At 43.8% G+C, this 26970-nt stretch overlaps 1 protein-coding gene across 15 annotated transcripts in view; it reads right to left on the bottom strand.

Annotated features, from left to right (window-relative positions):
• Nucleotides 1-26970, bottom strand: part of LOC126544568 (uncharacterized) — a 113384-nt gene that overhangs the window by 23090 nt on the left and 63324 nt on the right. For 12 of the 15 annotated variants that reach the window (XM_055077717.2, XM_055077710.2, XM_055077713.2 and 9 more), the window contains 5 exons: nucleotides 25240-25335; nucleotides 24167-24262; nucleotides 12543-12590; nucleotides 8883-8978; nucleotides 7829-7924 (listed from right to left, as the gene is read on the bottom strand). In XM_055077717.2, the coding sequence (XP_054933692.1) occupies nucleotides 7829-7924; nucleotides 8883-8978; nucleotides 12543-12590; nucleotides 24167-24262; nucleotides 25240-25335 (432 nt within the window). Of the gene's footprint in view, nucleotides 1-923; nucleotides 2498-3175; nucleotides 3815-7828; nucleotides 7925-8882; nucleotides 8979-12542; nucleotides 12591-17264; nucleotides 18839-24166; nucleotides 24263-25239; nucleotides 25336-26970 lie in introns of those variants that run through there. The other 3 variants (XM_055077720.2, XM_055077714.2, XM_055077724.2) reach the window with 3 other exon arrangements.

Raw genomic sequence — 26970 nt, 5'->3', positions numbered from 1 at the left:
GAGCTTGGCTTTAATAGATCTATAACCAACACGTTTTACTCCAAGTTCTCCAGTCGTCCTTCAGCAACTGCTCTCCCTTTCAGTGCGAAAGAGGATTGATTTGTACGCTGCGCGTATGAGGCTAAGCTACTAAACCTAGCTGTTCCATCATTCATGCCACCAAATTATAATAATTTATGCACGAATATGATGGACAGGATCTGATTTATAGGTTACATCAGTACCTGTGCATAGCACAGTGGGAAGCGACAAATACATTTGGATACATATTTACAGAGCATAAAAATAGGCGACGGCAGCCTTTTATATTTAAGGGAGAAGGCACCTGTCTTGTATTTTTAATAAACCACAGCAAAACTCGGTAAAAGACATTTTCGGGCTGACTGATTTCTAAAGCCAACCGCTGGATAGGGTTGATGTACCCTGCAGCAGTAAAGTGACTGCTGCAATGAGAACACTGCAATTAGATGCTCAAGAAGATATAAAATCAATACTGGCTTAGAAAAGAGCGTATACATGCTTAAAGCTTCAAGATCGCATCTTCAACCGTGTAGCCACAAATGCACTAAAGAAACCAGCTATTACAGCACTGGGTTACGGACACGTACGTACATACTTTGTGCTGATGAGGGCGTGACATATACATTTCCGGCCATACTTTATACAAATACGTCTTATGCACCTGTACGTTCCTGCTGAGTGTGGTGCTGGACATTTGTGTTCGGGGTGCCATGAAAATATGCTAGCTTAGTGAGCGTTCCTTCCAAAGTCTCGATTTTGGTCTTTACTCTCTGCGTTTGAAGGTACGTACGCCTTTGGAAATGCACCTTGGTTGTTCCAGTTGAACTTGACGGCAGTTGCTGTGCACTCAGAATTGTGCATCCAGAAAGCACACACACCGTGAAATGAGGAGAGAGAAAACGTGAAATACAACGTGCTTTATTGCGCGTAGTCGACGGTGATGTTTCTTTCAACACAGGGAATATTCATTTCGTGTCGGGCCTCAAAGGCTGGCTTGAGTTGTGCAAAACGCATTCAAATAATGGACCAGTAGTTGAGCATTAAAGAAAATATCAGAGTCAACGATCGAAATATTTTTTTCTTCGAAGTCTAGGTCTGCAATGTGATAACATCTCATCTCCTTGTTTAAAGACCTGGGGCGGCTTGCACGAACACATAATAATGAAAATATTACCAAATAATAAACTAATAGTCTGCACAAGAAAGCGTTCTTAAATTCGTTATTACTTTCGTTATTAAATGTTCCCGCAAGCAGCCCCTGGACTAACGGGTTACATTATTATTCCTAATAGAAAGAATGCTCAGAACAGATCTCTGATTTGCTGGTTTAATACCAGCTCAAAACATTCATTTTGATTCAGAACAAATTTGGCATTGGTGATTCAGCTATCGGTGTAATCAATTTTTCTTGCTTTACAGGACACATTTACGAATAGCGAGAGTGACGATCGGCGCGCCATATTGGCAGAAGTGAATAACGACCTCGTCGCTGACCAACTGTAGTATCACTATGGCGCGAAAGCGGAATCCTGAGAAAGTGTTAATTGGTAAGCAAGACGCTAATATTAAAGGTGCTTTTAAGAAATGAACTATTGATTGAGCAGCTATCTGAATAAAATATTGCGTAATAGAGCTTAACTAGGCCTACAGATCAAAGTCAACTGCTCTGAGCGATACTACGGCATTTTAGGCAAATCTGCGTGCGTATAGTTATCGCTGTGGTATATCCCATTTTGAATTGCAGACCGATATCGAATTAAGCTATCTGTGCCATTATAGTGCGTAGAAAACTTGCCGATCACATGTGCACCCTGATTATGCAACAGTTTTGGTACACAGTTCAAGGTCTGGTCCATTTACGATGCAAGTCATTTTAGGGTTGCTTTCAGCCAGACACCGATATTCGTGTAATGCGCCAAAGGTCGCAGTCATCATAATTGCACATGACGAAGTGCTTAGAGAAAAAATGACTTCATAAATTTATAGAATTCCTTGAAAATGTGAAGAAATGTTTCTGCTTTTGAAGCCTATCTTGCAGTAGCAAAATTACGACAGGTCTGGTCATGGCTCTATATGAACCGACAGCAAGTAAGATGATAACTGCGGAATCGCAGCGTGTTCTGTTCCTTTTATTGTCATGCACCAAAACCAGCAACAAAAGACAATCTGCCTGAAGATCTCACAACAAACGTGCGGATAATTCTTAATTGCTCAGCCAAACCTGAATCCTAAGCGCCTGAGCATAAACAATCCGCTTGTAATATACATAACAAAAGCTACTTTTAATGAAGCTTTCGCTGAATCATTTAAATCTGAACAAACTACACTCTGTTAAAACACTAAAGCAAGAACAGCTCTTTTGAGTTTCCTCGGATGTACTGAAGGCCGTTCTTGCTTCCACAAACGAAGCATTTTTCTCATTTGGTTCGGCACTCTCAGGCGAAAGGTGCATTTCTTTCCTGACATCGTGGAGTAGCTGGAGAAAAAAATATGAGAGCATAGCTGCGTGTTACCAAGTGGTTCGTCACTGTCTTGTGTGAACAGTGCTGCATAAACATGCTATCGGTGAAGGAGAAGTTAGCTAACACTGACCACCAAAGACGTGTCGTAGGAATTTGTCACTTCTCAGCAAAGCAAAATAAACGAAAAACCCCAATTAACGCTTTCGATGAAGGTGACGGAAGAGTACATTTGCTTATGCGGGAAATCATGGACAGAACGTGCACAAGATAGTGCCTGATCCGTGAACCACCCTGGCGCCAAGAAGGGCATCTTGTTCTGCTCCCAGGTGTCAATTATTGTACCAAAATTATGTATTTATTCCATTCCCATGCATTGTTTTTCGGGATTCATGAATGGTCAGAGTGACGCTCCATATATGTTGCAGCCTCGATGAGACAGTCTTGAATGATAGCGCATACGAAAGATAGGGAATCAATAAAAAAATATCCTTACATTATGCGAGGCGTGTTCAGCTCAGTGCTCGTGGATTACTAATAGGTGATGGCTGCTTAAGTGTAGTCAAGAAAACAACATTAAAGTATTTGGTCTACAAGTGTTGGCTCGATTTCATGCGTCCGTAGCTGATACGCAGATAAGCATGTCTTATTTCTCTGCAAGCAGCCTATAGGATAGTGGAATACGACAATCAATCTGTAGCAACTGAAGATGGCGACACTTAGGTAAATACAGTTTGCTAAGCTGTCATAGCACTAGCCAAATGGACGTTGCAAACTGGATAATATTGCAAACTTTCTCTGCCTAAGAGCCTTCTGGTCCGTTTTAATAATTTCAAGACTTTCTGCATGATTCAAGTTCTTGAAGAAAAGTTTCAACGCACTGAAATCGTTTACAGTGTTTTGTTACAGTTTAAGTGTTACAGTTTAAGTGTTTGCAGTGTGGTGTTTGCCTGAACAAATCGGTCAACAACCGAGCTTTCATCGTGACCATCCCTCTGGCCTGGACCCGCAAACCGGTTGTGTTCAATGTCATTGTAGTCGTTGTCTGCATCTGTACCTTTATGTTCGTCGTAGTAACTGCTTACGTCAGCGTAGTAGTCGATTTTTTCGAAGCATTGCTGCTTTCTCCATCTTAGGGTCTGTTGGCTTTTGTCCTTTGAATTACGCGAGCGGTGTGGTGTTTTTCTTACTGATGGAGCTTTGCCTGTGTAGTAAGTCGTTTTAGATCTTCCCCAGTCTCCTTGCTGCAGCTGTTGTGGCCATTTGCCGATCGGCGGTTGCAGAGATTGTGAGCTCGGGTTTGACTTTCTGGAGCTCATCCAATGATGATCACCCTGCAATAGTTTGTTCTTTGTCGGAAAGCACAACATATTGCCTTTCTTGTATGTAGTACACCTGTCGATTTCCAGGAAGCGCACTAAACCTTTAACTTGAACAGCAAGCTTTGTAGCTTACTGTTCTCTATAATACGAATTACAATGGCAGTCATCGTCGAGTCCACTGAAAGACAAAGGTATTCGCGTGGTGTGCCTAGTTAGCCGTTTATCATCATAATCAGCATAGGTTATGTGGACTGCAGGATCAACGCTGCGCCCAGCGACTCGAAGTTATACCCGTTAGCATCAGACGAAATTTGGTCCAAAATTTCCTGTTGTCACCAGACCACCAAAATCACTGCTGTCCACGAATGAGCTCCACTTTCCTACGCAACCCTGCTGTAATTTCAATAGAACACAATTTCTACGCAATAAACGGGCTGCCAACCCTATTTACTCACTTACCCTCCACTAGTATATTTCCCAATACGTTTGCTTTGTAATCTACAGCACTGTCTTCCTGTCTTCACGTTGCGCCTATCGTGTGTCGTCCCGTTGTTTGGTGCGTGATCCTTAGTTCTTCTCGTTTTTTCCTCTTAGCCTTAGTGTTCGTGCTACACATGTTAGCAGTGATAAGACGTACTGATTATACTATTTTTTAGAGAACGCTGTAACCTGCTTTTCAGAACTTGTTAATGCCTATCGTGTTACGACCCCCGAAATACTGACATTCAGTCTTGTTTGCCTGAATCCTTAGTGAAGTATTACAATTACAATTCTACACATCATACATTGGTAACCGTATCATGGCTTCCACCAGTTGGTGGCTGGCAAGACTCATGGTAATGCAGGGGATAATATTTCGGATTATCTTTTCATGATTGTGTCTTTGTAGACTCGTAGACTTTTGTTTCTTCCTTTACTCTGTTTTGACTGGTCATCGTGCACAATGTTTAATAGTAGTTTAGGCTCGTAGGCTTCCCTTAACGGTGTTTTCTAATGTAAATCCTTTCTTGCTGCTTTTGTAAACTAAAATACTAGGATAGCAGGCACTTTCCGAACTAAAACATAATACTTTACAGGTAAATAAAAGAAAGAGCATTACAATTTGACACCAGTTAAGGAATTTCTAAGCTCTTCTGCAGAAGATAAGGGCTCATTTAACGCACAAAATGAAAATCTGACTGACGGCTGATGAAGAGATATGACATGGCTCAGAGGATCAGAGGCAAGGATCAGGAGAAAAAAGGTCGCAGTTTTGCCCGAAAGGAGAAATATCGATAGCGATAGAAAATTAGTAGATAGATAAAGGAAGTAAGGACAGTAGCTTTATCGGCCCCATAAACTCGTAAACATTTGTTCAGGTAACACATTTTTACATGCAGAGGCGAATGTAAGCACATGTCGCTCGATAATCGCGCACACTCGCTGTCTAAACACGTGAGTGAGAAAGCGTGACAGCAGCAGCGAACCAATTAACCTTCGCGCATCCTGTCGCTTCAACACGAACAAAGCGTTGAGAACACAGCCCACACGAAGCTATGAGCGTCCGGCGATCCTACACACTGTACTCATGGCAGGTCGCTTTCAAGATAGGGGCCGCGTGGCCGCGTAGCAGCAAGTGTAGAACGCCCCTCCTCCTTGAGCCGCCATCGTCGGCCCACTGTAGCACGCTTTCACTCGCACATACAGCATACGGCGCTTGGCGACGATGTTATGGCCCTTGGTCTTTATACAGAACATCACGGCGATGGCAACGCCGCCGGCGGAAATGCGACTGGAGTGTCCATATAATTGCTATTGAAATGAAAACGAGGGTAGGCACTGACGTAGAACAACAAAGCCCGTTTGCGCCGTGAAGAATTGATGTGGAGCAACAAAGCTAATATGCCCGTGCTTCTAGTTGGGCCTGCAGCGGAATCTAACGATTTTCAATGGCGTGGTGCTTTTTCGAAAGGTGCCCTTGTTTTCAAGTGCCAGCTGCCACTAGAGCTACCAACCAAGAAAGACGACTATGTCCAAATGGCAAGTAATTTTCTGGACATCATAGATTTCTGACATGCTGGCGCTCATTCCTTTGCTGGTCTTCGCAAAGTCGCCGCTTTGAAATTGCCTCGCCAAGTTTACTGCGTCACCGTGACCTGTTAAATCTTATGGAGTATACAGCTATCGCTTTGCTTCTCCAAGCTCACCTCTGCATGGTTTCCAGATTGTCTTCTGATGTCGTAACTGGTCTCACTCGTTATTGTTGTGACATCGTCATTCGTTTGGCATGTTTATTGATTCTTCACGCACTACTTCAGTTGTACCCGATGATTTATCACTGCTTTCAGCTTTAGCATGCACGATAGAGCCCTCTGGTATTACCATTCGCGGGATCCCATCACCATAAATTTTCACACTACGACTCCTAGTGGGAAATCTCGTGCTCAAATCCGTTACTCAAGGCCTGAGTGAATGGAAATAGCGAGGTCCTGCTACAACATTGCATAGGTTGAAGAAAAGGACATCGGCGTGTTTTTTTATTGCTTCTTTGGTATGAGCTGTGCTAAGCGCTAACGAACATTTCTTTAGTGTCGTTGAGCAAATTACATTGCTAACGATTCCAGTTAGTGACGCAATACACATTGTGTAATAAGCTGCCCATAGTGCGATATCTAGTAGGCGTACGAATAGACGGAATTTCGAGTACCACATTCGACACGCGCGATCATTAAGTAAAATATTATGTTCCAAAACCGTACAATGCAGTGTAAGTGTGACGCTAAACGATAAAAATATAGCGAATATATGTTGGCGACTACAGATTTGAATAAAACAAGGAGCCAGGAAGGTTCATGCCACGCATATCGTTTGTATATTACACAGGAGACGTTATAGTGAGAATGCGTAGGCACGAGCGCCAAATACGAGTACGTTTCTAATATTCTCAGTGCGTGTGATACAATACGACTAAAAGCCGGCAGATGGCAAATATTACTTCCATACAGGATTGTCCGATGAACCAAAATTTCTATTGTTTCTCGACAAGCCGGTGACAGAACGGCTGCGAACATTTGCAATTTTATGAGAATTAATCACTCACTGGCTGCCATTTGGGACTGCACACCGATCGGTGGAAACAATGTCGTAATTCTGCTAGAGCAATGCTCTCTATCCCTAAAGAAGAAGCTCAAATGAGTGTACTTCGTGAAAGGATTTGTGCAAAGGCTGAAGAAATGTTATGGAATACATTTATTTTCGCTCCTTACTAAAGCATACAACGAATAACGCTGAAGTTTACCCGTCCATAAAGGGCCCATAATAAACCTCTCACATATTTTTTAATCATTTTCAATAAACACGGACATCGTGTACAGAATGCTGTGACGAACGTCTTTGGAGAACGTGGCTGAGCTGCGCGGCGCGAAGAGACAACAATTTCAGAAAAAAAAAAAACAATCACCTGCTCCACTCCTGTCCTTTCCGGTGTCTTTTTGCGTATTGTGGCATCATAAGGGCCTTCCAGGTGAACTAAACAGGGTAAACGCTCTGAATTTGTCGACCTCCGAGAGCTTACGACTCTGCGAGCATGCCACCATGCACTTGATGCCAGTCGTACGCCTGCTCTCACTAGTTGTGTTGCTTACATGCGCGCAAACGTGGTGCGTGTTTCGGTGTTCAAAAGGCAGTGCCACATCGCTCGTATTTCATATTCACATTTCGCGTACACGAACCGTGACCACATTCTTGATTGCCAAACGCTTCTAACTCTGCTTTTACGGCCTTATTTCGGTATTTCTTGAGGCAGCATGTCCGCCGTAGAGTCGTACACAACAGTCACTATATTACAAATTTTCGACCTCTGGGTTGTTTAGGGACCTTTTAAGAAATATAAAACATAAGCAAATCTATGGTTTCCATTAGGATCACTGTAGACGACTGAAAAGAAAATTTTTGAAACGGTCTCTTAACTATGACCTTATACACTTTGATCTGGAGTATCAATAGACATGAAGTTCCACAATAACCGTTCAATCTTAAGCTACTCACCGGAGTCTCTTCAGACCGTGAAGGCTGCGTTTGCACACTTTCACTTGCGGCCATTTGGGAATAGCCAGCTTCTTGACCAACCTCCACGCAGTGCCCCTGAAAATCAATGAGATTTAAAAAGGCAAACCCCGCCCTGTAAGCGCTAGTGCAGAACACCATTCCAATTCACTTCATCAGGTTTTGCCGATTCACTGAATACTTTTCTATTTTACGAAAACATATAACGTGCTAGTCTAATTTTTTGCCAAGCAGTGCACATTCGTGCGAAGAGGAACAATGGGGCATTGTTCGTGTTGAAATTACTCATAAGACCGATAACCCTTTAGTAATTGTTTTTATTACCTATCTATGATGAATCCATCAAATGGTATGAAAAAAAGCCCATCGGTGTTACAGTATATTTCACCGTCTTAAAGCGCGATTTTAAGGTATTATCCAAGGGTACGAAAAAATTATACGCTGTGCTTTAAGGTGTAATGCAACAGCTGATAGTGAAGGAAACTTTCGAAATACTCTATGCATCCCAGGCAACTGCTTGTTAAGTTTTTATCGGTGTGAGGACAGTACGCTTGCAAGTACGCCGCTAGGTCGTTCTCTTGGTGCAATAGGCCAAATAGGTGAAGCAGGTAGAGCAAACTGCTAGCGTTGAAAGTGCGAATATGTTTCAATCAGCACTCTCGCCGCGACATCTCTTGTGGGCAGTGAATGAGGCCCGAAAGATAAGAAATCCCATGGTAGTAAGCCTGTAGCTCCGATTCGAAAGGCCACTGTATCAAGGGATCTATGGTAGCCGACGCCATGCACTTCATAGTCCTGTGTTCAGCTTAGGACTACTCCACTGAAGGACCGAGGCGTTAATTCGGCGTAAGTAAACCATGAAAGCGAAAACCTTACAAGAAAGCATGTCTCACATCATGCATGTCTCACATCATGAAACGCGGGAAAATAGGAAAATTGTTGAAACAACATTTGAACTGTGACCTAAAAAGGATATGATAACGTCTTTTAGTACATATTAATTTTGACAATGACCCTTCAATGGTAAGCTACTCACTGAAGTCTCTTCAGACCGTGAAGACTGTGTTCCCGCAACGTCATCAGTGGCCGTTTCGGAACATCCGCCTACTTGACGAGTGCCAAGGTAGCGTCCCTAAAAATCACCGAGGTTTAAAGAAGTGAACCACATACTTTAAGCACTAATGGCACAGTTTATTGCAATACATTTCCTGTGGCTTTCGCGAATCATGATACACTAACGCTGCTTATCGGCTGTTGTAGGTGGGACAAATAAATTTATAGGCTGAAGTCATCATCATCAGCCTGGTTACGCCCACTGCAGGGTAAAGGCCTCTCCCATACTTCTCCAACTACCACGGTCATGTACTAATTGTGGCAATGCTGTCCCTGCAAACGTCTTAATGTCATCCGCCCACCTAACTTTCTGCCGCCCCCTGCTACGCTCCCCTTCCCTTGGAATCCAGTCCGTAACCCTTAATGACCATCGGTTACCTTCCCTCCTCATTACATTCCGGCCCATGCCCATTTTTTCTTCTTGATTTCAACCAAGATGTCATTTACCCGCGTTTTTTCCCTCACCCAATCTGCTCTTTTCTTATCCCTTAACGTTACACCCATCATTCTTCTCTCCATAGCTCGTTGCGTCGTCCTCAATTTCAGCAGAACCCTTTTCGTAAGGCTCCAGGTTTCGGCCCCATACGTGAGTACTGGTAAGACACAGCTGTTATACGCTTTTCTCTTGAGGGATAGTGGCAACCTGCTGTTCATGATTTGAGAATGCCTGCCAAACGCACCCCAGCCCATTCTTATTCTTCTTGTTATTTCAGTCTCATGATCCGCATCCGTGGTCCCTACCTGCCCTAAGTAGATGTATTCCCTTACCACTTCCAGTGCCTCGCTACCTATCGTAAACTGCTGCTCTCTTCCGAGACTGTTAAACATTACTTTAGTTTTCTGCACATTAATTTTCACACCCACCCTTCTGCTTTGCCACTCCAGGTCAGTGAGAATGCTTTGCAATTGGTCTCCTGAGTTACTAAGCAAGGCAATATCATCAGCGAATCGCAAGTTGCTTAGGTATTCTCCATAAACATATATCCCCAATCCTTCCCACTCCAGGTCTTTGGATACCTCCTGTAAACATGCTGTGAATAGCATTGGAGAGATCGTATCTCCCTGTGTGACGCCTTTCTTTATTGGGATTTTGTTGCTTTATTTATGCTGGACTGCGGTGGCTGTGGAGTCGCTATAAATATCTTCCAGTATTTTTACATGTGGCTCATATACACCCTGATTTCGTGATGCCTCCATGACTGCTGAGTTTTCGACTGAATGAAACGCTTTTTCGTAATCAATGAAAGCTATATATAAGGGTCGGTTATATTCCGCACATTTCTCTATCACCTGATTGATAGTGTGAATATGGTCTATTGCTGAGTAGACTTTACGGAATCCTGCCTTGTCATTTGGTTGACAGAAGTCTAAGGTGTTCCTGATTCTATTTGTGATTACCTTAGTAAATTCTTTGTAGGAAACGCACAGTAAGCTGTTCGGTCTATATTTTTCAAGTCTTTGGCGTCCCCTTTCTTATGGATTAAGGTTATGTTACCGTTCTTCCAAGATTCGGGTACGTTCGAGGTCATGAGGCATTGTGTATATAGGGTGGTCAGTCTGTCTAGGACAATGTTGCCACCATCCTTCAACAAATAATCGGTTACCTGATCCTCCCCAGCTGCCTTCCCCCTTTGCATAGCTCCCAAGGCGTTCTTTACTTGTTCCGGCGTTACTTGGGGGATTTCAAGTTCCTCTAGACTATTCTCTCTCACATTATCGTCGTGGGTGCTACTGGTACTGTATAAATCTCTATAGAACTCCTCAGCCACTTGAACTATCTCATCCATATTAGTAACGATATCGCCGGCTTTGTCTCTCAACGCATACATCTGATTCTTGCCTATTCTTAGTTTTTTCTTCACTGCTTTTAGGCTGCCTCCGTTCCTGAGAGCATGTTCAATTCTATCCATAATATTGTTCCTTATGTCAGCTGTCTAACGCTTGTAGATTAACTTAGAACGTTCTGCCAATTCTATTCTAGCTGCAGTGTTAGAGGCTTTCATACATTGGCGGTTTCTTTAAGCATTAACAATGCTTATTGTCAGATCTGCAACACGTAGGTCGGGTGCTCTAGTGACCTTATGTAACAATGCATAATCATAAATCACACTATCGCATGCCTTTAGGAAACCTTGCACAGACCTCATAACAGTATTCGATCTCTCTTTCACTCGTACAATGCTGAGTGAAGCCTTAATAAAAACATAAACGCAGTGAAAATTTACAGGTTAACGATATCGACAGCATAGCTTTGTTGCCTACAGCTATAAGAAAGTACATCAGGCCAGCAAAATCCCCTTCATTCATCAAAACGGAAGTAAGCCTTTACGTTTTGCAGGCCCAGCGTCTACACGTGCTAAAGCCGGGGAAGTAACCGCTGACTGAGTCCAACTGTTCTGGAAATTGCCACAAGATCCGAGATACCACATCACAGACTTCCTCGTAATAGTTGATGGCCAGCGAACCTTGTCGACTGGTGAGCGACAGCCGGCTCTCGATAACTTGGGTGCCTGGAAGCACTACGAAATACGTGTCGCGGCGTTTGTGAACGCGACCACATGTGGCCAGGAGCGCACCGTGCAGTTGCATACAGATTTCGCAGGTAAAGTGTGCATGAGTCCCCAGTTTTCGATCAGGTGATGCATGACGAAGCGTATGAGGCAGCAAATCCTTAGAAAATTTCTCCCATAATAGCCTTTTCTTTAGCAATGCTGGCTACGGAAGTAAATAAGCAATGGTAAGTTGACCGCGTGAATTGCCTTCGTTTCTCAGCGGCCTGAAATTGCAATCATGTAATGTACCCGACATATACTATACAGGGTGGCAAAACAAATGCACTGTTGTTGGCCGTTGCTTGGAGAGTCTCAAATGATTTTTTGTGCCGCCTGATTAGATAATTATTCTTAATTCACCAATTTCTCAAATATTAAAGTTAGATGAAAATTGTCAATGGGAAAATTGTAAACAGACGTGGAAAACTCCTGATGCAGGTCTCTGTTGGTTAGTATGTGCAACATAAAAGAGCTTTTCCGAGCGTGAAATAAGCCCTGAACTCCACGCTCCGCCTCACAATGCAGTGGCCAGAGCTATCCTTAGCTATCTCGCGCGTATCTATGTGGCTTAAAAGGACAGCGGTAATATCTAAAGGCCGTACAATACTGCAAGTGCAACACTGACTAGATAGATGAGAGTCGAATGTGCCGTTTAATGAAAGTCTTCTTTCAAACTTACGTTGATGGAGCACCCGGTCTGTGTATTATAGATTTTACTTAAAAAAAGAAAGTAGTGCACCTGTGTTTGCCTACCCCTTTAGGTAATACCGCTATGTTTATGTGGCCGCCCGGAAGTGCTTAAACAGCATGATAACGGCTAAGCTGGGAAGATGGGTCCACATGAATTTCCGTAACTATGTAGTGTCCACTCATGTTCTAGATAACTGAGTGACACCTGGTAAGAGAGTTAATACAGAGAGTGAGGATGGTGAGGGACTAACCACTCTCTTACCTTCGCGTTCAGAGGCGTTTAGGGGGCGTGTTTAAATGCAATATACTTTGCTTGGAAATGAATGCCACAAAATACTTACCAAGCCGACGTAATTCAATATGTTGGACCATGGGCCAGGAGCCTCCGTCTAACAAGAAAAAGAAACGCTGCCATCAAACCCCATCAGTACCCACGTTCATGCAAAGCTTGAGCCGCACTTTAACAGTCATCTTGTGAAGAAACAGTGCGAACACGCGGAAATGGTTCAAGGACCCGGCATTGCACGAATCTTTGCTGCCTCATGTGGTTGTAGCTCTTGACCCACGTTCGAGCTGCTTCTTCACAGAGTTAAACATGAACACCGCAGTTTTTCTACTCGCATAGCAGCTCCATCCTGCTTTTTTATGCAAGGCACATAGCTCGTCCTCGTTTACAGGAATTAAGGCAACTTCATAGAATAAAAATGCAACAGAACCCATCTCACGATAACTATCGATGGTAATGCGTTAGCATTGAATCAGTACAGAGGCGCAATGCATTACCACCGTCTAAACGTGAGATGTGGCCTGAACTACAGGGGGACTTCTCATTCACGCTTCCCTAAGAAAACTTGGTGCCATCTAGCGTCGCTGCCGCGAAGCCTGCGCGTTGCCTCCGGGAGGCATGGCGTGGCGGCGCGCACGATGAGCTAAGAAACGCGCCGAGCAGCAACGGGGCTCCTCTCTCGCGCTTCTTTCTGGACACGCTGCGCCATCTAGTGGCACTGCCGAGAAGTCCGCGGGTGGCCTTTGAGACCAGAAACGTGGCGCGCCGGTGCTTTCGAACGCCGAGAATGGATCCCTGGCTATCTGCGTACTCACTGGCACATACTCGCGGACCCAAGTTAGTGAGAGGTGCATTGAAAAGCGGCACACACCCAGCGCATTCACGGCGCTGGTCGCTAAAGAGCTGACATGAAAACGTCTATCGAAAAGCAGTACATACCCAGTGCATATTTAGCGCAGTTTGCTAATGTGTCAGGTTGCTGTTCTTGCGACGCGGGTTCGATTCCCTTCAGCGTCGGAAAGGTCTCAGAAATCTTTTTCGTCATTGAAAAGAGGCACATTCATAGTAGCAAATACGCAAGTTGTCATGAAAGATGTTTTGGGGGACGAGCATAGACCGAGTGGCAAATACCGAGTACTTCAAGTCGGCGTAATAGTGTTCCTATGAACAGGGGTGCCTCCCAGTCCCGTGTTTACAGTCGCCCATGTCGGCACGAAAAAAGGTTAATTGAAGAGCGGAACATGCGCGTATACATTGCCACATACTCAGAGACCCAAGATGGTCGAATAGTTGGTTTCGAGCCTTGTTACTTCAGCACAGTAGCCCGACGGGCTACTCGGTCGACCACTGACTACTCGGCGACTAAGGTAAGCGGGAAAACGGTTAGACACAATATAATAGAGCTTATACACAGCGTTGCACATAGATAGATGGATGCGCATAGCCCCCAGAAAGTGCGCAAGGTACCCGACGAATGCTATAGAAAACGTCATGAAGATACAGTTGCCATATCGGAATCGATGTGACGCGAAGCTTTAGTGAGCATTTAATTCAATACTGTACAAATAAATGTGATGGGCACAATTTTGTTTATTTTCGCCATACGTAAGGTGTAACCTTACGGTATGTTTTCGTTCGTGCACTATACAAGTAAATGTGACGCATACAATGGCGCTTATTTTCGTCCTATCTAATGTGCAAGCTCACGTTATGTTTCTGTACACGCACCACACAGCTAAACTATTTTATTTTTTCCGCCTGGTTTACGTTATCCACGACAGCGTTTACAAACTACGAAAACGTACGAACAACAAATAATGCGTATGCGCGCTGTGAGACGCCGATGCCGCGTCGTTGCGAAGACGCAGGCAATGCAGCACACTTGTCGAGGGAAGAACGGCAATGAAAGTTGTGCACGGAAAAATAATGATATGCACATGTACCTCATCGTATACCCCTTCTAGTATGCGATGAGTTGACGACGATTTGGTGAAGAGTGGGAACATATCCATGGCCCAAGAATGGAGTCGCCCAAGTGAAAAGTCTTGAGAAAGTCTAAAATACCTTTGCATGGCATGCGGTATTCCATCAAGAGGTCTGTGTGCTTTAGAGATGCTACTTGGTTGAAAATACATGTACAATGTAAAGTTACTATTACTAACGTGTCTGCCTTATTAAAGAACTTCGCGGACCTTCCGGGGGATATGCTTCTATGTTTGCACGCTTGTATCGTGCCTTTCTCCGCCCTATCGGAGTCACTGACTAGCCCGTGGTCGAATGGTTAGTGAATCGAGCTGCTGTACTGATAGGAGAAGGTTCGAAACCAACCATCGAACCAACTTGAGGCCACCGAGTATGTAGCAATGTGTGCATGAGTACCGCTCTTCTACAGACCCCTTTCTCGCCGACATGGGTCGTCGTACATGCGGGACTTGGTAGGTACCACACTTAGATGAAACTCTTTGACCAGGACTTGGAGCACTGAATATGCGCCACTCGGTCTGTGCTGTTCCTCACTGTGAACCTCTGTGATGCCTACTGAGGTCACTGGATATGTACCAGGAGGTCTGTGCCGCTCTGCAATGAATTTCTTTCACGCCAACTAGGGTAACTAGGTATGGGCCACTGTGAATCGGCCACCTCTACAGTGATGCAAAAAAAAAGATCCGTTGAACTTATCCGATACATAGTGGAATAGAACACTCGTCCCATGGTTTCCTCAAGGACTCAAGCCCGACGCATTAGGAGGCTGCGCCGCAAATGCACTGGATACGCACTAGTGTTTTAAGAGAACACCTTTCAGGGTAACACTTCAGGAAACGGCCCTATGAATGGGTGCGTGCTGGGTGCGTGCTGTTCTTGAACCAATGTTTCGCTACTTGGGTCACAGAGTGCGCGCCGATGAGGGTGCGGCAAGCGAGGGAAAGAGAATTCGCAGCGTTCGTAGCTATCACATGCAGCTATGGTGAAGCTTCCCGACACCTTCCTGTCGCTTTGTGTATGTCTGCACCTCGATTTTTTTTTTGCTTTTTCAAATTTCCGTCATTATTCTAGTATAACCATGTACCAACTAGCCCAACAAGCTACCCTTGCGAAAGCGATCTGCGACGGGCACTGAGTGCATCAGTGTTGACGGCTTCGTGAGCGCTGTGTTCCGCTTAGTTCACGTTGAAGTGAGAGACAGCAGGAATGTGAATTCGCTCATTGCTGCGGGCCCTTTCTTGAGAGCAATCGTCTTACCCGACGGATTGACGGAGGGACTAGTTTTCTCGTTGGTTAGGCATAGAAATGCTTACGCATTGAAAAATGAAAAGAAATAAAGCTTACAAATCATACACACACAATACGCACATATTGCGTGTTAGTAAAACATGTTCCTTTCCAGTGCCCGTCACGTCCTTTTTATGTATGAGGTTCAAATTGTTCAGTGCAATGAGTGTGTAAAACTACGCAAAAATTTGCGAGCCCGAATCCAAAAATAATATTGCTATTAAAGTAAGCTGCTGAACATCATGCGTTCTCGCAATAACATAGTTGTGTGCTTTAAAGTTTACTATCTGCGGATATTATACGGTCATAATCTTTGTGTTGTATGCATTGTACGCGTTCCATGTACATGTTTTACTTCAGGTTGGCAAAAAATGAAGAACAGCCACTCCGGTTCCCTTACTTTTGCTCGTAATATTCGCATGTGCCATAAGCTGATTTATTATTTTGCTATACAGGATGCAAGCCCCTGTTTTGTAACCCGATTCAATAAACCGCTTTCCTCTCTCCTATCATACAAGACACCGACTAAACGCGACTGGCCAAGTTACCAACAGATGCGAAACAGGGGCGTGGTTTGGAAAATAGAGCTTGGCTTTAATAGATCTATAACCAACACGTTTTACTCCAAGTTCTCCAGTCGTCCTTCAGCAACTGCTCTCCCTTTCAGTGCGAAAGAGGATTGATTTGTACGCTGCGCGTATGAGGCTAAGCTACTAAACCTAGCTGTTCCATCATTCATGCCACCAAATTATAATAATTTATGCACGAATATGATGGACAGGATCTGATTTATAGGTTACATCAGTACCTGTGCATAGCACAGTGGGAAGCGACAAATACATTTGGATACATATTTACAGAGCATAAAAATGGGCGACGGCAGCCTTTTATATTTAAGGGAGAAGGCACCTGTCTTGTATTTTTAATAAACCACAGCAAAACTCGGTAAAAGACATTTTCGGGCTCACTGATTTCTAAAGCCAACCGCTGGATAGGGTTGATATACCCTGCAGCAGTAAACTGACTGCTGTAATGAGAACACTGCAATTAGATGCTCAAGAAGATATAAAATCAATACTGGCTTAGAAAAGAGCATATACATGCTTAAAGCTTCAAGATCGCATCTTCAACCGTGTAGCCACAAATGCACTAAAGAAACCAGCTATTACAGCACTGGGTTACGGACACGTACGTACATACTTTGTGCTGATGAGGGCGTGACATATACATTTCCGGCCATACTTTATACAAATACGTCTTATGCACCTGTACGTTCCTGCTGAGTGTGGTGCTGGACATTTGTGTTCGGGGTGCCATGAAAATATGCTAGCTTAGTGAGCGTTCCTTCCAAAGTCTCGATTTTGGTCTTTACTCTCTGCGTTTGAAGGTACGTACGCCTTTGGAAATGCACCTTGGTTGTTCCAGTTGAACTTGACGGCAGTTGCTGTGCACTCAGAATTGTGCATCCAGAAAGCACACACACCGTGAAATGAGGGGAGAGAAAACGTGAAATACAACGTGCTTTATTGCGCGTAGTCGACGGTGATGTTTCTTTCAACACAGGGAATATTCATTTCGTGTCGGGCCTCAAAGGCTGGCTTGAGTTGTGCAAAACGCATTCAAATAATGGACCAGTAGTTGAGCATTAAAGAAAATATCAGAGTCAACGATCGAAATATTTTTTTCTTCGAAGTCTAGGTCTGCAATGTGATAACATCTCATCTCCTTGTTTAAAGACCTGGGGCGGCTTGCACGAACACATAATAATGAAAATATTACCAAATAATAAACTAATAGTCTGCAGAAGAAAGCGTTCTTAAATTCGTTATTACTTTCGTTATTAAATGTTCCCGCAAGCAGCCCCTGGACTAACGGGTTACATTATTATTCCTAATAGATAGAATGCTCAGAACAGAACTCTGATTTGCTGGTTTAATACCAGCTCAAAACATTCATTTTGATTCAGAACAAATTTGGCATTGGTGATTCAGCTATCGGTATAATCAATTTTTCTTGCTTTACAGGACACATTTACGAATAGCGAGAGTGACGATCGGCGCGGGATATTGGCAGAAGTGAATAACGACCTCGTCGCTGACCAACTGTAGTATCACTATGGCACGAAAGCGGAATCCTGTGAAAGTGTTAATTGGTAAGCAAGACGCTAATATTAAAGGTGCTTTTAAGAAATGAACTATTGATTGAGCAGCTATCTGAATAAAATATTGCGTAATAGAGCTTAACTAGGCCTACAGATCAAAGTCAACTGTTCTGAGCGATACTACGGCATTTTAGGCAAATCTGCGTGCGTATAGTTATCGCTGTGGTATATCCCATTTTGAATTGCAGACCGATATCGAATTAAGCTATCTGTGCCATTATAGTGCGTAGAAAACTTGCCGATCACATGTGCACCCTGATTATGCAACAGTTTTGGTACACAATTCAAGGTCTGGTCCATTTACGATGCAAGTCATTTTAGGGTTGCTTTCAGCCAGACACCGATATTCGTGTAAGGCGCCAAAGGTCGCAGTCATCATATTTGCACATGACGAAGTGCTTAGAGGAAAAATGACTTCATAAATTTATAGAATTCCTTGAAAATGTGAAGAAATGTTTCTACTTTTGAAGCCTATCTTGCAGTAGCAAAATTACGACAGGTCTGGTCATGGCTCTATATGAACCGACAGCAAGTAAGATGATAACTGCGGAATCGCAGCGTGTTCTGTTCCTTTTATTGTCATGCACCAAAACCAGCAACAAAAGACAATCTGCCTGAAGATCTCACAACAAACGTACGGATAATTCTTAATTGCTCAGCCAAACCTGAATCCTAAGCGCCTGAGCATAAACAATCCGCTTGTAATATACATAAGAAAAGCTACTTTTAATTAAGCTTTCGCTGAATCATTTAAATCTGAACAAACTACACTCTGTTAAAACACTAAAGCAAGAACAGCTCTTTTGAGTTTCCTCGGATGTACTGAAGGCCGTTCTTGCTTCCACAAACGAAGCATTTTTCTCATTTGGTTCGGCACTCTCAGGCGAAAGGTGCATTTCTTTCCTGACATCGTGGAGTAGCTGGAGAAAAAAATATGAGAGCATAGCTGCGTGTTACCAAGTGGTTCGTCACTGTCTTGTGTGAACAGTGCTGCATAAACATGCTATCGGTGAAGGAGAAGTTAGCTAACACTGACCACCAAAGACGTGTCGTAGGAATTTGTCACTTCTCAGCAAAGCAAAATAAACGAAAAACCCCAATTAACGCTTTCGATGAAGGTGACGGAAGAGTACATTTGCTTATGCGGGAAATCATGGACAGAACGTGCACAAGATAGTGCCTGATCCGTGAACCACCCTGGCGCCAAGAAGGGCATCTTGTTCTGCTCCCAGGTGTCAATTATTGTACCAAAATTATGTATTTATTCCATTCCCATGCATTGTTTTTCGGGATTCATGAATGGTCAGAGTGACGCTCCATATATGTTGCAGCCTCGATGAGACAGTCTTGAATGATAGCGCATACGAAAGATAGGGAATCAATAAAAAAATATCCTTACATTATGCGAGGCGTGTTCAGCTCAGTGCTCGTGGATTACTAATAGGTGATGGCTGCTTAAGTGTAGTCAAGAAAACAACATTAAAGTATTTGGTCTACAAGTGTTGGCTCGATTTCATGCGTCCGTAGCTGATACGCAGATAAACATGTCTTATTTCTTTGCAAGCAGCCTATAGGATAGTGGAATACGACAATCAATCTGTAGCAACTGAAGATGGCGACACTTAGGTAAATACAGTTTGCTAAGCTGTCATAGCACTAGCCAAATGGACGTTGCAAACTGGATAATATTGCAAACTTTCTCTGCCTAAGAGCCTTCTGGTCCGTTTTAATAATTTCAAGACTTTCTGCATGATTCAAGTTCTTGAAGAAAAGTTTCAACGCACTGAAATCGTTTACAGTGTTTTGTTACAGTTTAAGTGTTACAGTTTAAGTGTTTGCAGTGTGGTGTTTGCCTGAACAAATCGGTCAACAACCGAGCTTTCATCGTGACCATCCCTCTGGCCTGGACCCGCAAACCGGTTGTGTTCAATGTCATTGTAGTCGTTGTCTGCATCTGTACCTTTATGTTCGTCGTAGTAACTGCTTACGTCAGCGTAGTAGTCGATTTTTTCGAAGCATTGCTGCTTTCTCCATCTTAGGGTCTGTTGGCTTTTGTCCTTTGAATTACGCGAGCGGTGTGGTGTTTTTCTTACTGATGGAGCTTTGCCTGTGTAGTAAGTCGTTTTAGATCCTCCCCAGTCTCCTTGCTGCAGCTGTTGTGGCCATTTGCCGATCGGCGGTTGCAGAGATTGTGAGCTCGGGTTTGACTTTCTCGAGCTCATCCAATGATGATCACCCTGCAATAGTTTGTTCTTTGTCGGAAAGCACAACATATTGCCTTTCTTGTATGTAGTACACCTGTCGATTTCCAGGAAGCGCACTAAACCTTTAACTTGAACAGCAAGCTTTGTAGCATACTGTTCTCTATAATACGAATTACAATGGCAGTCATCGTCGAGTCCACTGAAAGACAAAGGTATTCGCGTGGTGTGCCTAGTTAGCCGTTTATCATCATAATCAGCATAGGTTATGTGGACTGCAGGATCAACGCTGCGCCCAGCGACTCGAAGTTATACCCGTTAGCATCAGACGAAATTTGGTCCAAAATTTCCTATTGTCACCAGACCACCAAAATCACTGCTGTCCACGAATGAGCTCCACTTTCCTACGCAACCTTGCTGTAATTTCAATAGAACACAATTTCTACGCAATAAACGGGCTGCCAACCCTATTTACTCACTTACCCTCCACTAGTATATTTCCCAATACGTTTGCTTTGTAATCTACAGCACTGTCTTCCTGTCTTCACGTTGCGCCTATCGTGTGTCGTCCCGTCATTTGGTGCGTGATCCTTAGTTCTCGTTTTTTCCTCTTAGCCTTAGTGTTCGTGCTACACATTTTAGCAGTGCTAAGACGTACTGATTATACTATTTTTTAGAGAACGCTGTAACCTGCTTTTCAGAACTTGTTAATGCCTATCCTGTTACGACCCCCGAAATACTGACATTCAGTCTTGTTTGCCTGAATCCTTAGTGAAGTATTACAATTACAATTCTACACATCATACATTGGTAACCGTATCATGGCTTCCACCAGTTGGTGCCTGGCAAGACTCATGGTAATGCAGGGGATAATATTTCGGATTATCTTTTCATGATTGTGTCTTTGTAGACTCGTAGACTTTTGTTTCTTCCTTTACTCTGTTTTGACTGGTCATCGTGCACAATGTTTAATAGTAGTTTAGGCTCGTAGGCTTCCCTTAACGGTGTTTTCTAATGTAAATCCTTTCTTGCTGCTTTTGTAAACTAAAATACTAGGATAGCAGGCACCTTCCGAACTAAAACATAATACTTTACAGGTAAATAAAAGAAAGAGCATTACGATTTGACACCAGTTAAGGAATTTCTAAGCTCTTCTGCAGAAGATAAGGGCTCATTTAACGCACAAAATGAAAATCTGACTGACGGCTGATGAAGGGATATGACATGGCTCAGAGGATCAGAGGCAAGGATCAGGAGAAAAAAGGTCGCAGTTTTGCCCGAAAGGAGAAATATCGATAGCGATAGAAAATTAGTAGATAGATAAAGGAAGTAAGGACAGTAGCTTTATCGGCCCCATAAACTCGTAAACATTTGTTCAGTTAACACATTTTTACATGCAGTGGCGAATGTAAGCACATGTCGCTCGATAATCGCGCACACTCGCTGTCAAAACACGTGAATGAGAAAGCGTGACAGTAGCAGCGAACCAATTAACCTTCGCGCATCCTGTCGCTTCAACACGAACAAAGCGTTGAGAACACAGCCCACACGAAGCTATGAGCGTCCGGCGATGCTACACACTGTACTCATGGCAGGTCGCTTTCAGTATAGGGGCCGCGTGGCCGCGTAGCCGCAAGTGTAGAACGCCCCGCCTCCTAGAACGCCCCGCCTCCCACTGTAGCACGCTTTCACTCGCACATACAGCATACGGCGCTTGGCGACGATGTTATGGCCCTTGGTCTTTATACAGAACATTACGGCGATGGCGACGCCGCCGGCGGAAATGCGACTGGAGTGTCCATATAATTGCTATTGAAATGAAAACGAGGGTAGGCGCTGACGTAGAACAACAAAGCCCGTTTGCGCCGTGAAGAATTGATGTGGAGCGACAAAGCGAAAATGCCCGTGCTTCTAGTTGGGCCTGCAGCGGAATCTAACGATCTTCAGCAACGTGGTGCTTTTTCGAAAGGTGCCCTTGTTTTCAAGTGCCAACTGCCACTAGAGCTACCAACCAAGAAAGACGACTATTTCCAAAAGGCAAGTAATTTTCTGGGCATCATAGATTTCTGACATGCTGGCGCTCATTCCTTGGCTGGTCTTTGCATATTATTCGCTTTGAAATTGCCTCGCCAAGTTTACTGCGTCACCGTGACCTGTTAAATCTTATGGAGTATACAGCTATCGCTTTGCTTCTCCAAGCTCACCTCTGCATGGTTTCCAGATTGTCTTCTGATGTCGTAACTGGTCTCACTCGTGATTGTTGTGACATCGTCATTCGTTTGGCATGTTTATTGATTCTTCACGCACTACTTCAGTTGTACCCAATGATTTATCACTGCTTTCAGCTTTAGCATGCACGATAGAGCCCTCTGGTATGACTATTCGCGGGATCCCATCACCATAGATTTTCACACTACGACTCCTAGTGGGAAATCTCGTGCTCAAATCCGTTACTCAAGGCCTGAGTGAATGGAAATAGCGAGGTCCTGCTACAACATTGCATAGGTCGAAGAAAAGGACCTCGCCGTGTTTTTTTATTGCTTCCTTGGTATGAGCTGTGCTAAGCGCTAAGGAACATTTCTTTAGTGTCGTTGAGCAAATTACATTGCTAACGATTCCATTTAGTGACGCAATACACATTGTGTAATATGCTGTCCATAGTGCGATATCTAGTAGGCGTACGAATAGACGGAATTTCGAGTACCACGTTCGACACGCGCGATCATTAAGTAAAATATTATGTTCCAAAACCGTACAATGCAGTGTAAGTGTGACGCTAAACGATAAAAATATAGCGAATATATGTTGACGACTACAGATTTGAATAAAACAAGGAGCCAGGAAGGTTCATGCCACGCATATCGTTTGTATATTACACAGGAGACGTTGTAGTGAGAATGCGTAGGCACGAGCGCCAAATACGAGTACGTTTCTAATATTCTCAGTGCGTGTGATACAATACGACTAAAAGCCGGTAGATGGCAAAAATTACTTCCATACAGGATTGTCCGATGAACCAAAATTTCTATTGTTTCTCGACAAGCCGGTGACAGAACGACTGCGCACATTTGCAATTTTATGAGAATTAATCACTCACTGGCTGCCATTTGGGACTGCACACCGATCGGTGGAAACAATGTCGTAATTCTGCTAGAGCAATGCTCTCTATCCCTAAAGAAGAAGCTCAGATGAGTGTACTTCGTGAAAGGATTTGTGCAAAGGCTGAAGAAATGTTATGGAATACATTTATTTTCGCTCCTTACTAAAGCATACAACGAATAACGCTGAAGTTTACCCGTCCATAAAGGGCCCATAATAAACCTTTCACATATTTTTTTAATCATTTTCAATAAACACGGACATCGTGTACAGAATGCTGTGACGAACGTCTTTGGAGAACGTGGCTGAGCTGCGCGGCGCGAAGAGACAACAATTTCAGAAAAAAAAAAAACACAATCACCTGCTCCACTCCTGTCCTTTCCGGTGTCTTTTTGCGTATTGTGGCATCATAAGGGCCTTCCAGGTGAACTAAACAGGGTAAACGCTCTGAATTTGTCGACCTCCGAGAGCTTACGACTCTGCGAGCATGCCACCGTGCAGTTGATGCCTGTCGTACGCCTGCTCTCACTAGTTGTGTTGCTTACATGCGCGCACACGTGGTGCGTGTTTCGGTGTTCAATAGGCAGTGCCACATCGCTCGTATTTCATATTCACATTTCGCGTACACGAACCGTGACCACATTCTTGATTGCCAAACGCTTCTAACTCTGCTTTTACGGCCTTATTTCGGTATTTCTTGAGGCAGCATGTCCGCCGTAGAGTCGTACACAACAGTCACTATATTACAAATTTCCGACCTCTGGGTTGTTTAGGGACCTTTTAAGAAATATAAAAGATAAGCAAATCTATGGTTTTCATTAGGATCACTGTAGAGGACTGAAAAGAAAATTTTTGAAACGGTCTCTTAACTATGACCTTATACACTTTGATCTGGAGTATCAATAGACATGAAGTTCCACAATAACCGTTCAATCTTAAGCTACTCACCGGAGTCTCTTCAGACCGTGAAGGCTGCGTTTGCACACTTTCACTTGCGGCCATTTGGGAACAGCCAGCTTCTTGACCAACCTCACCGCATTGCCCCTGAAAATCAATGAGATTTAAAAAGGCGAACCCCGCCTTGTAAGCGCTAATGCAGAACACCATTCCAATTCACTTCATCAGGTTTTGCCGATTCACTGAATACTTTTCTATTTTACGAAAACATATAACGTGCTAGTCTAATTTTTTGCCAAGCAGTGCACATTCGTACGAAGAGGAACAATGGGGCATTGTTCGTGTTGAAATTACTCATAAGACCGATAACCCTTTAGTAATTGTTTTTATTACCTATCTATGATGAATCCACCAAATGGTATGAAAAAAAAGCCCGTCGGTGTTACAGTATATTTCACCGTCTTAAAGCGCAATTTTAAGGTATTATCCAAGGGTACGAAAAAATGATACGCTGTGCTTTAAGGTGTAATGCAACAGCTGATAGTGAAGGAATCTTTCGAAATACTCTATGCTTCGCAGGCAACTGCTTGCGAAGACTTTATCGGTGTGAGGACAGTACGCTTGCAAGTACGCCGCTAGGTCGTTCTCTTGGTGCAATAGGCCAAATAGGTGAAGCAGGTAGAGCAAACTGCTAGCGTTGAAAGTGCGAATCTGTTTCAATCAGCACTCTCGCCGCGACATCTCTAGTGGGCAGTGTATGAGGCCCGAAAGATAAGAAATCCCATGGTAGTAAGCCCGTAGCTCCGATTCGAAAGGCCACTGTATCAAGGGATCTATGGTAGCCGACGCCATGCACTTCACAGTCCTGTGTTCAGCTTAGGACTACTCCACTGAAGGACCGAGGCCTTAATTCGGCGTAAGTAAACCATGAAAGCGAAAACCTTACAAGAAAGCATGTCTGACATCATCAGACCACGCAGGGGCCCATTTACATGCAACGCGGAAACGCGGGAATATAGGAAAATTGTTGAAACAGCATTTGAACTATGACCTAAAAAGGATATGATAACGTCTTTTAGTACATATTAATTTCGACAATGACTCTTCAATGGTAAGCTACTCACTGAAGTCTCTTCAGACCGTGAAGACTGTGTTCCCGCAACGTCATCAGTGGCCGTTTCGGAACATCCGCCTACTGGACGAGTGCCAAGGTAGCGTCCCTGAAAATCACCGAGGTTTAAAGAAGTGAACCGCATACTTTAAGCACTAATGGCACAGTTTGTTGCAATACATTTCCTATGGCTTTCGCGAATCATGATACACTAACGCTGCTTATCGGCTGTTGTAGGTGGGACAAATAAATTTATAGGCTGAAGCCATCATCATCAACCTGGTTACGCCCACTGCAGGGTAAAGGCCTCTCCCATACTTCTCCAACTACCCCGGTCATGTACTAATTGTGGCAATGCTGTCCCTGCAAACGTCTTAATGTCATCCGCCCACCTAACTTTCTGCCGCCCCCTGCTACGCTCCCCTTCCCTTGGAATCCAGTCCGTAACCCTTAATGACCATCGGTTACCTTCCCTCCTCATTACATGTCCGGCCCATGCCCCTTTTTTTTTCTTGAATTCAACCAAGATGTCATTTACCCGCGTTTGTTCCCTCACCCAATCTACTCTTTTCTTATCCCTTAACGTTACACCCATCATTCTTCTGTCCATAGCTCGTTGCGTCGTCCTCAATTTCAGCAGCACCCTTTTCGTAAGCCTCCAGGTTTCGGCCCCATACGTGAGTACTGGTAAGACACAGCTGTTATACGCTTTTCTCTTGAGGGATAGTGGCAACCTGCTGTTCATGATTTGAGAATGCCTCCCAAACGCACCCCAGCCCATTCTTATTCTTCTAGTTATTTCAGTCTCATGATCCGGATCCGTGGTCACTACCTACCCTAAGTAGATGTATTCCCTTACCACTTCCAGTGCCTCGCTACCTATCGTAAACTGCTGTTCTCTTCCGAGACTGTTAAACATTACTTTAGTTTTCTGCACATTAATTTTCAGACCCACCCTTCTGCTTCGCCTCTCCAGGTCAATGAGAATGCTTTGCAATTGGTCTCCTGAGTTACTAAGCAAGGCAATATCATCAGCGAATCGCAAGTTGTTAAGGTATTCTCCATAAACATATATCCCCAATCCTTCCCACTCCAGGTCTTTGGATACCTCCTGTAAACATGCTATGAATAGCATTGGAGAGATCGTGTCTCCCTGTGTGACGCCTTTCTTTATTGCGATTTTGTTGCTTTCTTTATGCTGGACTGCGGTGGCTGTGGAGTCGCTATAGATATCTTCCAGTATCCAGGGTCGGTTATATTCCGCACATTTCTCTATCACCTGATTGATAGTGTGAATATGGTCTATTGTTGCGTAGCCTTTACGGAATCCTGCCTTGTCCTTTGGTTGACAGAAGTCTAAGGTGTTTCTGATTCTATTTGTGATTACCTTAGTAAATTCTTTGTAGGAAATGGACAGTAAGCTGTTCGGTCTATAATTTTTTAAGTCTTTGGCGTCCCCTTTCTTATGGATTAAGGTTATGTTACCGTTCTTCCAAGATTTGGGTACGTTCGAGGTCATGAGGCATTGTGTATATACGGTGGCCAGTCTGTCTAGGACAATTTTCCCACCATCCTTCAACAAATAATCGGTTAGCTGATCCTCCCCAGCTGCCTTCCCCCTTTGCATAGCTCCCAAGGCGTTCTTTACTTGTTCCGGCGTTACTTGTGGGATTTCAAGTTCCTCTAGACTATTCTCTCTCACGTTATCGTCGTGGGTGCTACTGGTACTGTATAAATCTCTATA

This window comes from Dermacentor andersoni, chromosome 10 (genome assembly GCF_023375885.2).
Source record: "Dermacentor andersoni chromosome 10, qqDerAnde1_hic_scaffold, whole genome shotgun sequence".
In the NCBI taxonomy this organism is placed as follows: domain Eukaryota; kingdom Metazoa; phylum Arthropoda; class Arachnida; order Ixodida; family Ixodidae; genus Dermacentor; species Dermacentor andersoni.
This window is presented reverse-complemented; position numbering and strand designations above follow the sequence as displayed.